Source organism: Cyrtonyx montezumae, unplaced genomic scaffold (assembly GCF_038088225.1).
Source record: "Cyrtonyx montezumae isolate F1298 unplaced genomic scaffold, pur_monq_1.0 scaffold_7, whole genome shotgun sequence".
Taxonomy (NCBI): Eukaryota; Metazoa; Chordata; class Aves; order Galliformes; family Odontophoridae; genus Cyrtonyx; species Cyrtonyx montezumae.
In genome coordinates, this window is record NW_027072078.1 from 21,305,278 (window position 1) to 21,315,188 (window position 9,911).

General features: G+C 51.2%; 1 protein-coding gene across 1 annotated transcript in view; it reads right to left on the reverse strand.

Moving 5' to 3' along the window:
- SLC4A3 (solute carrier family 4 member 3) overlaps window positions 1-9,851 on the reverse strand; it is a 29,770-nt gene extending 19,919 nt beyond the window's left edge. Inside the window, exons 1-6 of the mRNA XM_065751157.1 lie at window positions 9,778-9,851; window positions 6,025-6,165; window positions 5,168-5,324; window positions 1,592-1,923; window positions 1,168-1,310; window positions 387-598 (exon numbers count right to left, since the gene is read on the reverse strand). Coding sequence (XP_065607229.1) covers window positions 387-598; window positions 1,168-1,310; window positions 1,592-1,923; window positions 5,168-5,324; window positions 6,025-6,078 — 898 coding nt within the window. The 5' untranslated portion in view covers window positions 6,079-6,165; window positions 9,778-9,851. The remainder of the gene's footprint in view (window positions 1-386; window positions 599-1,167; window positions 1,311-1,591; window positions 1,924-5,167; window positions 5,325-6,024; window positions 6,166-9,777) is intronic.
- Window positions 9,852-9,911: the final 60 nt, after the last annotated feature.

Consider the following 9,911-nt stretch of genomic DNA (forward strand, 5'->3'; position numbering starts at 1 on the left):
AAGGGGCAGCTGCCTCACTATGAGCATAGCACACAGGAGGGGGAAGGATTCTCACATCAGGTGGCTGCAATCCCAGAGCTGGTGTGCCACACAGAGGGCTGTTAACTGGGAAAGTGTGTCAGGAAAGGAGAGAGCTGGGTCTCAGGGAAAGGCAAGGAGCCCTGAAAAGGAAAGGGTAGCGGGGTGGGTGGAGAAGGGCTGATACCTGTGGGGTGGGTAAGAGCTGATAGCGAGGAGTCAAAGCTAGAAAAGCAGGGGCTGAGGGACAGGGAGATAAGGACCAGGTCCCTAAAGGGAGGTCGAAGATTGCGTGTGAAGCTGTCAGGAAGGAGGGCAAAGCAGGGAGATGCTAAGAACACACGTGCTAAAGTGTGGTAAAACCTCACTTTTCATGCCGTCCAAATCAGCAGACGCCAGCATCTGGGCCTCAGCCTCATCCGTGGGGACACGCTGGTATGCTGCACTCTCCAACGTGGTCATGCTGCCGATACACATTCTCTCCTTTAAGTCATAGGTAACTCGTTGTCCACTTGCCACCTGGCCCCAGGGCTTGCGCTTCTCCCAGCCCTGAGAAAGACGTTCTCGAGGTGCAGGGAGGCTGTAGGGACCAAAGAGACCGATGGTAGAAAATGAGATAAGCAGGGGCAGGCACCAGGTCTTCTCAGGGGATGAGATCCTTTGGCCCAGCCCAGAAAAGCAATTCCCTGAGAAGAAGCAGTCAGAAGTCACCTGTCCCAACATCTAGAGGTTGTCCTTCTAACCCTTCTACTCCTCCTTGCCCCACAATGCAGAGCGGGATCAGCCTGAGCTATGTGTTAAGGACTCATTTCTGAGCTGAGGACCTCACAACTTTCAACTGAGTCCTCTGGGATTCCCAGCCTGCTGGTCAGCACCACAACACAAGCTAGCTGGGAGAAAGACTACTGCACATGTGCAGCCCAAGGCCCCCAAACCCACATCCTAAGGAACCCATGAACACAAGGAGGTCCCAAGAGTCCCAGAAAGTGACCATCCTGCTGGCAAGCTGCAGTGCTGCCGCACTCACTGGGCTCCACAGTCCCTCTGGTTCAGCAGAGCCACACACCTCCCTGTGCTACCTCAGGTGCAGGGTCTGTGCAGAGTCCCAAGCTGGGAAGAGTGGCAACAGCTCAGCACCTGAACACCTACCTGTGGGGGGAGGTAGGGCCCTTGTCCTGCAGCAGGTCAGTGAAGTGTGACGTGGAGGACAGGATGCCACATTCCTCTTCCACATGGAACTGCGCCGGGGCCAGAGTGCTGCCAGACTCATCCTCATCGCTGCCAATGGTGAACTGCAGAGACAACAGCCTTGAAAGCAAGAGCCAGGCCAGGCACACATGTCCTCCCACATCCCCACAGAAAAGGCTACAGAAACTTCTCCCCCTCCTATCTGATACCCTCTAAGAACAGTCACATTGATCTTTCCTCATCTCTTACACTCCAAACATGGTCGTGCATACACCTTCCTCAGCACCCATTCTAGACAATGACTTCTCTGTCACTCTCTCCTCAGCCTTCCCACCACTTTCCCCAGCCTCCAAGCCCAACTCAGGCAGGGATGTCCCAGCCTTGCCTTTGGTTTGCTTGGGGGCTCCAGCTTAGGGGATGAGTCCTTCCCACAAGCTTCACCCTCAGACTCTGCAAAGACCTCCTTCTCCTGGGCTTCCTCTGCCTCAGACTCTCCTTCTTCCTCTTCTTCTTCTTCTTCTTCCTCCTCTTCTCCTCCTTCCTCGTCCACTTCTTGGATGGTAGGGGTGACCTCTGAGGGGGGTACTGAGGTTTTCTTCTTTTTCCTTCTTCTTTTTTTCCTCTTGCTGGCACGGGGAGGCCTCTTTTGGAACTTGAGGGCAGAAGGGAGGTGAGTGGAAAGGGGATGATGGATGTGGTGCGAGGTTTGGCGGTGGACTGAGAGAAAAAAAGAGAGTCAGAGGGGCAGGAAGAGGCTGGGAGGAACCTGCCAGGCGCCCCTCCAGGAAACAGCATGGTCTGGAGATCAAGGGCCAGGAAGGGCAAGGAGAGCCACCAGCCCACAGGGACACAGCAAAGCTCTTCCAGTGATGTGGAAGGCTATGGCCAGCCTGAAGTGGCTGAGGAGGCAGCCCTTGTGCAGTGCCAAACCACCCCAACAAGGCTTTGGCACCCTGGGCAAGGCAGGGCTCCCTGAGGCTGCTGAAAGCTATTCACACAGCTGTCCAGAACTGCGGGGACCTGTCAGAGACAACACCTCCTTCCTAAACACAGGGAAACACTTCTCACATTCTCAAACAAGCAGAGTTTAGGCCATTTACAAACATTTCTTTCCTGCATAGTGTTCTTTAGCTGGACTTAAATAATGTGCCTTATTTCATTCACAGGCTTGGACAGGAATCACAGACCAAGACTTCTAGTGTAGATACAACATAAATTCACATCTCAGTTTCTGTGAGCTACCAGCCTCTGAAATACAGGCTCAGTTAGGAGGTTCTCTTTAAAAACCAGGGTAAAAAACAGGGCAGAAGGACTTTTCTTCAAACTAATCCACAAAGAGAAATTCATACAGAGTTGACCTGGGTGTCATGGGAATTACACAATGAGACAAAATTAATGGCATTTCTGAGTTACTACTCAAAACCAATGTTAACACACCATGCAGGGAGCAGGCTAGGTTCAGCATCTCCCAGCAAGAGATGGGAAAGCCACTTCTGTCTGGTCTATCTGCAGGCACAAAGCCTCCCAGATGCAGCCTGCAGGATGCGTGGCCCCTGGGGCTGCACCCGGAGCAGCTGAAATGACGAGGGCACCAGCAGCTTTGCAGGGGGGCTTTGCTCAGCAGCTCTTCCTGAGGAATTGTTTCCAGCCTGTTTTGACTTGGTTCCTTCCCAGCTTTCCTGTGACATGGCAGCAAAATCTGTTTATAGTGAAAACTACCTTCAAAGGACATTTTCAATGGAAGCTGTAACCTTCTCCCTGGGAGAGCCAGGCAGGTTCATTGTTCTGGTGTCATGTTTCCTTTCCTTTGGTTTCTCAAGTCTTTTCTCCCTTGTTTCCCCCCTTGGGAACAGCAGGAATATTTCACACACCCTCTTGGTTCAACCTCGTGGCAGGATTAGATGGAGGTTGGGAATGGTCAGACAAATGCAAAATGGGAAGTTTTGGCTCTTAATGAGCACTTTTTCATCCACAGTGCTCTTCTGTTCTTTGCTTTGAATAGATTGGTTTGGGCAGAAGGGCACTCCAGTCCTGTGCCCTCTGAGCACTGCTCTGCCTGCCACGGATAGGTCAGGCATCAATTTCTCATACAACAGAAAGCAAGAAAGGCCCCAGCAGTGCACATAGCTGCCGCTGAAGTAACAGTCCAGCTTTTGCTCCTGGGCTGCATCATCCCAAGACAGAAATGTCTGCATTCTGGACCAGCATAAAGCCCAAACCTTGGGCTGCAGGGAAGTGCAGGGACAGCAACTGGCTGGTCTGGCACAGAACAGAGCAGTGCCACCCTTCACCTCAGCACTTCTGCCAGCTGATCACTCCTTCAATAGATGAAGCCTGGAGGGGGGAAAACACACCTCTCCCAAGCACAGGACACACTGTGCTTCCCTCTTCTTCATCTCCATCCTTCAGCAGCTTCTGTGCACCCAGCCTCTACTCTCCTTCCCCTCTCTCTTCCTTGTGTCGCCTGTCTGAATGGAAAGCTATGGCCAAACCAGTGTCCTAGATGTCTGATTACACTTTCTAGTGAACAAAAGATAAGAAAAAGTAATTTGGATAGGGAGTCCAGAAGGAAGAACCTACATATTAGTAGTTTCTGGTTTTGAATGGGGCAGGAAACATTTTTAAAGCCAGAGAGCATTCACCTCCATGAGCCTGCAGAATATCTTCGAAGTCTAATAACCTAACCAGATTTTTCAGCTTCATGAATACAAGCTGCATAAAATTTCTGATAGCCAGGAGCTCAAAGAAAAACAAGCTAGATTCTAACAAAGAGAGAAAAACTCTTCAATTTAAGAAAAAGAAAAACCTCAAAAACCTAACAAAACAGCACAAATCTCTAGGCAAATTTTCCAAGAAGCTTCTGCCATGCATGCTCAAGCGGATCATCTGCGTGCTCTGCGCCAACTCACACACACCTGTGTACACACACAGAGCTCTGAGCAGGTAAGTACTGCCAGCACAGTACAGGTATTCAACCCGCAGCAAAGCAACGAGCACCCTGCAGCCACGAGTGCGAGTGACTGTGTGCTCAGGTGGAAAGTGCTGCCTGAATGTAGCCTCTGTAGAGAGATGGTACAAGCAGAAAGTAGCAGCTGGAGTGCATTATAGTAATTGAATGTTGCTAGCAAACTTTTACAACACCAATTGGAAATGAGTGGCCAAGCAGAAAACAGCCTGGTGATGTACTTAGAACAAAATGTTCCTAAGGTTGTATCCTCTCAAAGCTAAGCTCTGAAATAAGCAGAGACTGGGGAAGTCACCCAACCATCGCAACTTGTTTGCCACACGCTGGCCTGCTGGCTGGGAGGCTCTTCCTGCCTGTTACCACTGTTACTACAACCTATTGTGACCATCTACAGCGGGCAATAGCTTATGACTGCTCTTGTGGGCACGCTCTCATTCTGCAGCCAAAGTGACTGTGACTGTTTGCCTTCTTTGTGGAAGAGCAATTATAGGAATGAGCATGCTGATCAGAAGATTTCAGGTGAAATAGCTGCAGCATTTTAAACTCATGCTCTGTTTCTAATTTTCAACCCTTTTTTGAGCAGATAAGCCTGGTGGTTTCATGGCTGCTATTTAGAAATACACAGGCATGTCTGACTGGAACCATCTGCTTTCAGACTGGGGAGGACAGCCTGGCTTCTAGCCATATTTGGATGTTTCTTTGCAGCCATATGGAAGAAAAATAGTTTCAAAGTGGAAACTTCAGTTTGCAGAGGACTCTGACACCAGGTGGAGAGGTGACCTGAGCTGTGTGTCACCTGGGCTGAGCTCTATACCTCCAGGAAATTGGGACACTGGTATATACAGGGATAAGTCAGTGGGCATTGGGTGTAAGCCACACTTTGGGAACACTCTAGAGGGTGGAAAGGTTTTTGGGCCCCAGTAAAAGGCTACAGAGTACACAGGACTGAGTGAGGGATAGGAGAGGATGTGGGTACAACGGTTCAAACCTACATACATTCAAAATCTCTCTCACTGTAGCTGCGTCTCTGCTTTTCCAGATCGCTTGATGCTGACTTGCTTATCAGGTCCCCAAATCTCTCGATTGATAAAGTCTTATCCAAGTCCTCATCGTCCTCGGCACCAGGAGAAGCTTTCTCTGCACGATCTCTGCCCTGCACAGAAATCGCCAGATAACAATCAAACACTGCAGACTCCTACCATCCTCCAGGCTCTCGTGCCCTGCAGATGGTGCTGGGCTTCTGAGGAGCAGCAGGCAGCATCCCACGGTCAGGGGAATAGTTACTCATTTCCGGGCACAGCTCCTCTGCAATCCTGGGGCTCCCGTTTCCCTTGGCACACCTTCCTCAGGCCTTTTTGCCCGCTTTCCTCACATTTCAGGCTACAGGCACTCCTCTGTCTTTTGCTGGTGGGTAATCACTAGGTGACACCTGTCCTTTCTGCCTCCTGAGCAGCTTCAGCTGGTACAATTGTCTGTCAGTACAGCCAAAATGCCAGTGCTGAGCTGTTGTGGACTCCCAAGTTTCCATGGAAACAGGAGGAGGCCCAACTGTGACAAATCTGTGCTGGGCACAAAGAGACAGCAAGGTGGCTATAGCTGAGCTGTGCTTCTCCACAACACCCCCAGCTGCCCCCTGACACCACAAAGCCCCTACAGCTCCCATCCCACCAGGGCTATGGAAACGGTGTGCTTCCAGAGGCTCCTGCTGTTTGCCAACATGACCTGATGGCACACGGAAGCAGCCTCTGGCCTTTTCTGGACCTCAGCTTGCTGCCTGCATGGGGAGTCCTTCTGGCCTTGAGGTCAGTTCCTGGGGCAGACATGGCACCACTGCTGCCAGATTCCCACCTCACCTGCTGCAGGTCGATGAAGGCATCTCCTATGGGAAGGGACTCGCCAGCTGCCATTTTGGTTCAGGACCTAAGGGCCTGGGCAAAATATCAACCCTTTTCTTTCACCGGCAGGCACCCAGCAAACCTGGAGAGTGGCATAACCTGTGGAGAGAGGGCAGGACAAGGGAACTTCGTGGGACACTGCCACCCGCTGCCCTCAGTTCCTATGGTCCTAACCCAGAGAGGCCACCTCGGGGAAGCTGCAGTAACAGGGCATGGCTGCATCACCTCCTGTCCCATCAGGAGGAGCTGGAGACAGCTCACAGAGTGGCACTGGAAAGATTCAGGCCTCTGAAATCCCATCTGAACTCACGCAGAGAAGGAGAGAAGCTGTAAGCACATCCACAGCACTTTGCGCAGAGGGGTGGATAAGCAAAGTGTTCTCATCTCGCTGAGCAAGAGAAGAGACATTTGTTAACACTACAAGGGAAGAATACAAATGACAACAAAATTGGCAAAAGGGAACATTTTTTTTCAGTGATGTCACTGGGGAGAAAAAAGTGCAGAATCAGAGGATAGCTCAGCTATCTTTCTGGGTAACAACTTGTTGTATTTATGACAAAACCCATCTTCCAGAATAAGCTATCACCTAGCTGTGAAAGCTTTGGAAGAAGTATTATAGGACTACAGTCTACATCCCAGAGATCTGCTCAGGCATTTCTTACCATCCCATCTGAAGTACCTGGTACAGGCCACTGTTTGAGATGTGACACTAAAACAGATAGCCTAAAAGTGACACCTTTAGGCCTTTTCATCATTCCTCCTTCTACCTTTGAAGATTTCCAGAAGGTGCTACTACAGTCTCTGTTTATTCTGCCCACATGTTTATGAAGCCAAGAATTATGGGGCCACATGTAAGGCAAGTTTGAAGAGCCAACGTCATCACCGATGAAGTGTGCTCTCCTGGTCCAAGACACCTTCTCTCAGGACATTTGTACAGATTTTGCTCTCAAACCATTTCTATAGATTTAGCAGCTATCTCAGGATACAGTCATGCAAATGAACAAACCATTGAATAGTGCCAGAAGCACTACAGCTAGAAGCTAGTCATGCTGCAATGTGATATGGCTGCAGGCAGCAGAGCGCAATACTGAGGCTGCACACCCAGGCCTTGCAGGCACGGATGCTGGTTGCTCCTCCTGTGGCTCCAGGAGCACTCCACATGCAGTATTTGCTCAGTGCTGGGCAGAGCAGTGGTGGAAAGGCTCAAACTATGGGTATTTGTTAATGACAGGGAGTGAATGTGAAAGAATAGAGCACTAGGGAAGTGGTTTAGCAGGCGTGGTGGTGATGGGCTGATGATTGGACTAGGTGATCTTAGAGGTCTTTTCCAACCTTAATGACTCTACAAGGAACAGCAGAGGAACTAACACAGCTATGTGGATAGAAAGATAATAAAAGCCTGCTAGCTAAATAACCTGAGATTTTTGCTGTTCTTTTTCTCCCTTTGAATTTCACCCTCCTCATTATTGTGAGCAAGGCAAAACTTAATGGAAGAAACTCTTCAAGCACACCTCATTGCATTTCATGGTGACCAAACCCCTCTATGAGACCTGAACAGCTCGAGAGAAATATTGAGCCGAGGCAGAAGTCTAAAAAGCAAATGGAGAATCCAAACCAAAAGGAACAGGGTGAAAATATACAATTCATTCCATAGGTCTGTGAGAGCTGCTCCTTAAAGCTGTATTCTTCAGGTTTGAACCCTGTTTTCCAAGAGAGACAGAAGCAAAAGGGTTCAGAGAGAAAGCAGAAAAAGGAGAAAGGTCTGGAAATGAGCTGTAAGAGGAGACTATTTTTTTTCCCCACAGGAGACCCGATGGAGAAAAGGGTAATACACGTCTTTTATTTCCTTTTGCTTTTAAGTCAAGAAGAGAGTATCACTGCACGAAATTCAACAGCAGCAAATCTGAAACTGAAGGCTGCAGGAAGCACTGCCGGCACATCGCTCCCGTTGGGTGCATTCATTGCTGGCCGCTAGAGGCCACCTGTCCCTTGTTCTGCAGCCTGCTGCAACCTGTCAGAGACGCTCCTCGCATCCCGCCTGGCATTTCTATCACCTGCAACAGAAGGAGTTCAGAGAAGAGCAACAAAATCTGCCAGCAGGCCAGAGGGATTGGTTATAAGGAAAGGTTAGGAGCTAAATTTGTCTGGCGCAGTATGGGATGACTAAGATGGGGAGGGGACATGTCAGCACTCTGGAAACATCTCAAGGGTGTGAAACACGAATAAAGGTTTTTTGTGTTTTCAGGTGATCCCACACAAAGAGACTCTGAAATGAGTTAAAATGTAAAAGAGAAGTTTGAAATGAATATCCAGGAAGGTTCTGTTAATGAGCATCATACTGATGACCAACCTGCTGTGAGCCCTGCCCGGGCTGCCAACAGAGGAATATAAGACAAAGGGGTAATAACAGCAAAGAAAACTGAAAGGAGGGTACCTCCATCCTGCTCTATCTCCTGCTTGTAGGGAGGACGTGATTCAGCATTCCCGCTACAAGTAATTTTCAGTAATAGAAGTGTGATGCCAGCAGGCCAGATTGGAAGGGAAGAAAGCAAAATGCACAGGCTGCTGGCTGGCACGCTCTCACACCTTCCCTCTCTCTCCACCAGTGCATTATCCCTGCTTATGGCAATTCCTGCAAGGACTCTCCCCTCCAAACGCAGCTGTCAGCATCACCAACAGCACGGGCTCACCCACACTGCTGTGCCATGCACCGATGGTCTCAGCCAGAGGCAAACAGGCAGGCACGGCTCCGGAACGGTGACAGCTCCCAGGGGCCACATGTTGCTGACAGCTTCCAGAGAGGTTCCTCGGTCCCTAAAGGCCATTTCATTGCGTCAGGGCAGGGCTGCCCTGCTTTCCCAAGGAAGCATGAGGGGGGCTTGCTGCCCCATGGCAGAAGGTTTGTCTGCTGCTGCATCTCAGCCAAACGGGCAAGAGGAGAAGCAGCCCCCAGGTCCCCTCAGCTCTTCCCTAATCCGCCAGCAATCCAGCTAGGAGCCATGGGGTGTCTAGACAAGAGGCTGCTGTGAGGAGAGGAATAAAGCCCCACAGGCACAGCCAGCATTGGGATGCAGGAGGGCTTGAGGTGCTCAAAAGGAGCGGAATGGGGGCCCTGGAAAGGCTTCCCCTTTCAGGTTCAGCTCGGCCAGGGTTCAGCAGGGTGTGCTGCCACAACCTGAGAGCCGAATCAGATGGAAGCACTGAGCTCAGCTCTCCCGCACCCCGGGGGAAGGACAGGGCCAGGCACGGCACGAGGAAAAGCAACAGCACTTAAAGCAGAGAGCGCACGAAGTTTTTAGACATCAGTGGTTTAACCTGTGGCTTTCTCTTCTATACAGCTACACTGTACCTAAAATAAAGTATTTTATACGGCTTAAGTATTTCAACGACTTCCACGTCCTACCGAACAGGTAGATAAACCGACACAAGAGTATTACGTGTGGAGTACTGCACGTTCCCCGGCTCCCTGCTCCCAGAGACACCGGGCAGGACACGGACACACAGGCAGGACCGCTCCCAGAGGACGCAGCCGCACCGAATAAGCAGCCACACTGCGCGCGGGCAGCCCCGACGGACACACGGACAGCCGGCAGGACGGGCTGGAGGCAACAGAGCGGCTGCGCACCGTGTCCCCGCTCACCCGCTCCGCAAAGCACAGGCGCCCCCCACGCGTGTCTGCGGCCCAGCCCCAGCCCCAGCCCCTACCCCTACCTCGCACCGCCGGGTCAGGAGAGCCGTCCGCCGCCGCGCTCCGCCCGACCCGTGCCGCACCACACCGTGCTGTGCCGTGCCGGTGGCGGGCGGGCGGCGCTGCGGCCCCGGCCTCCCGCGGGCCCTGCGCACGG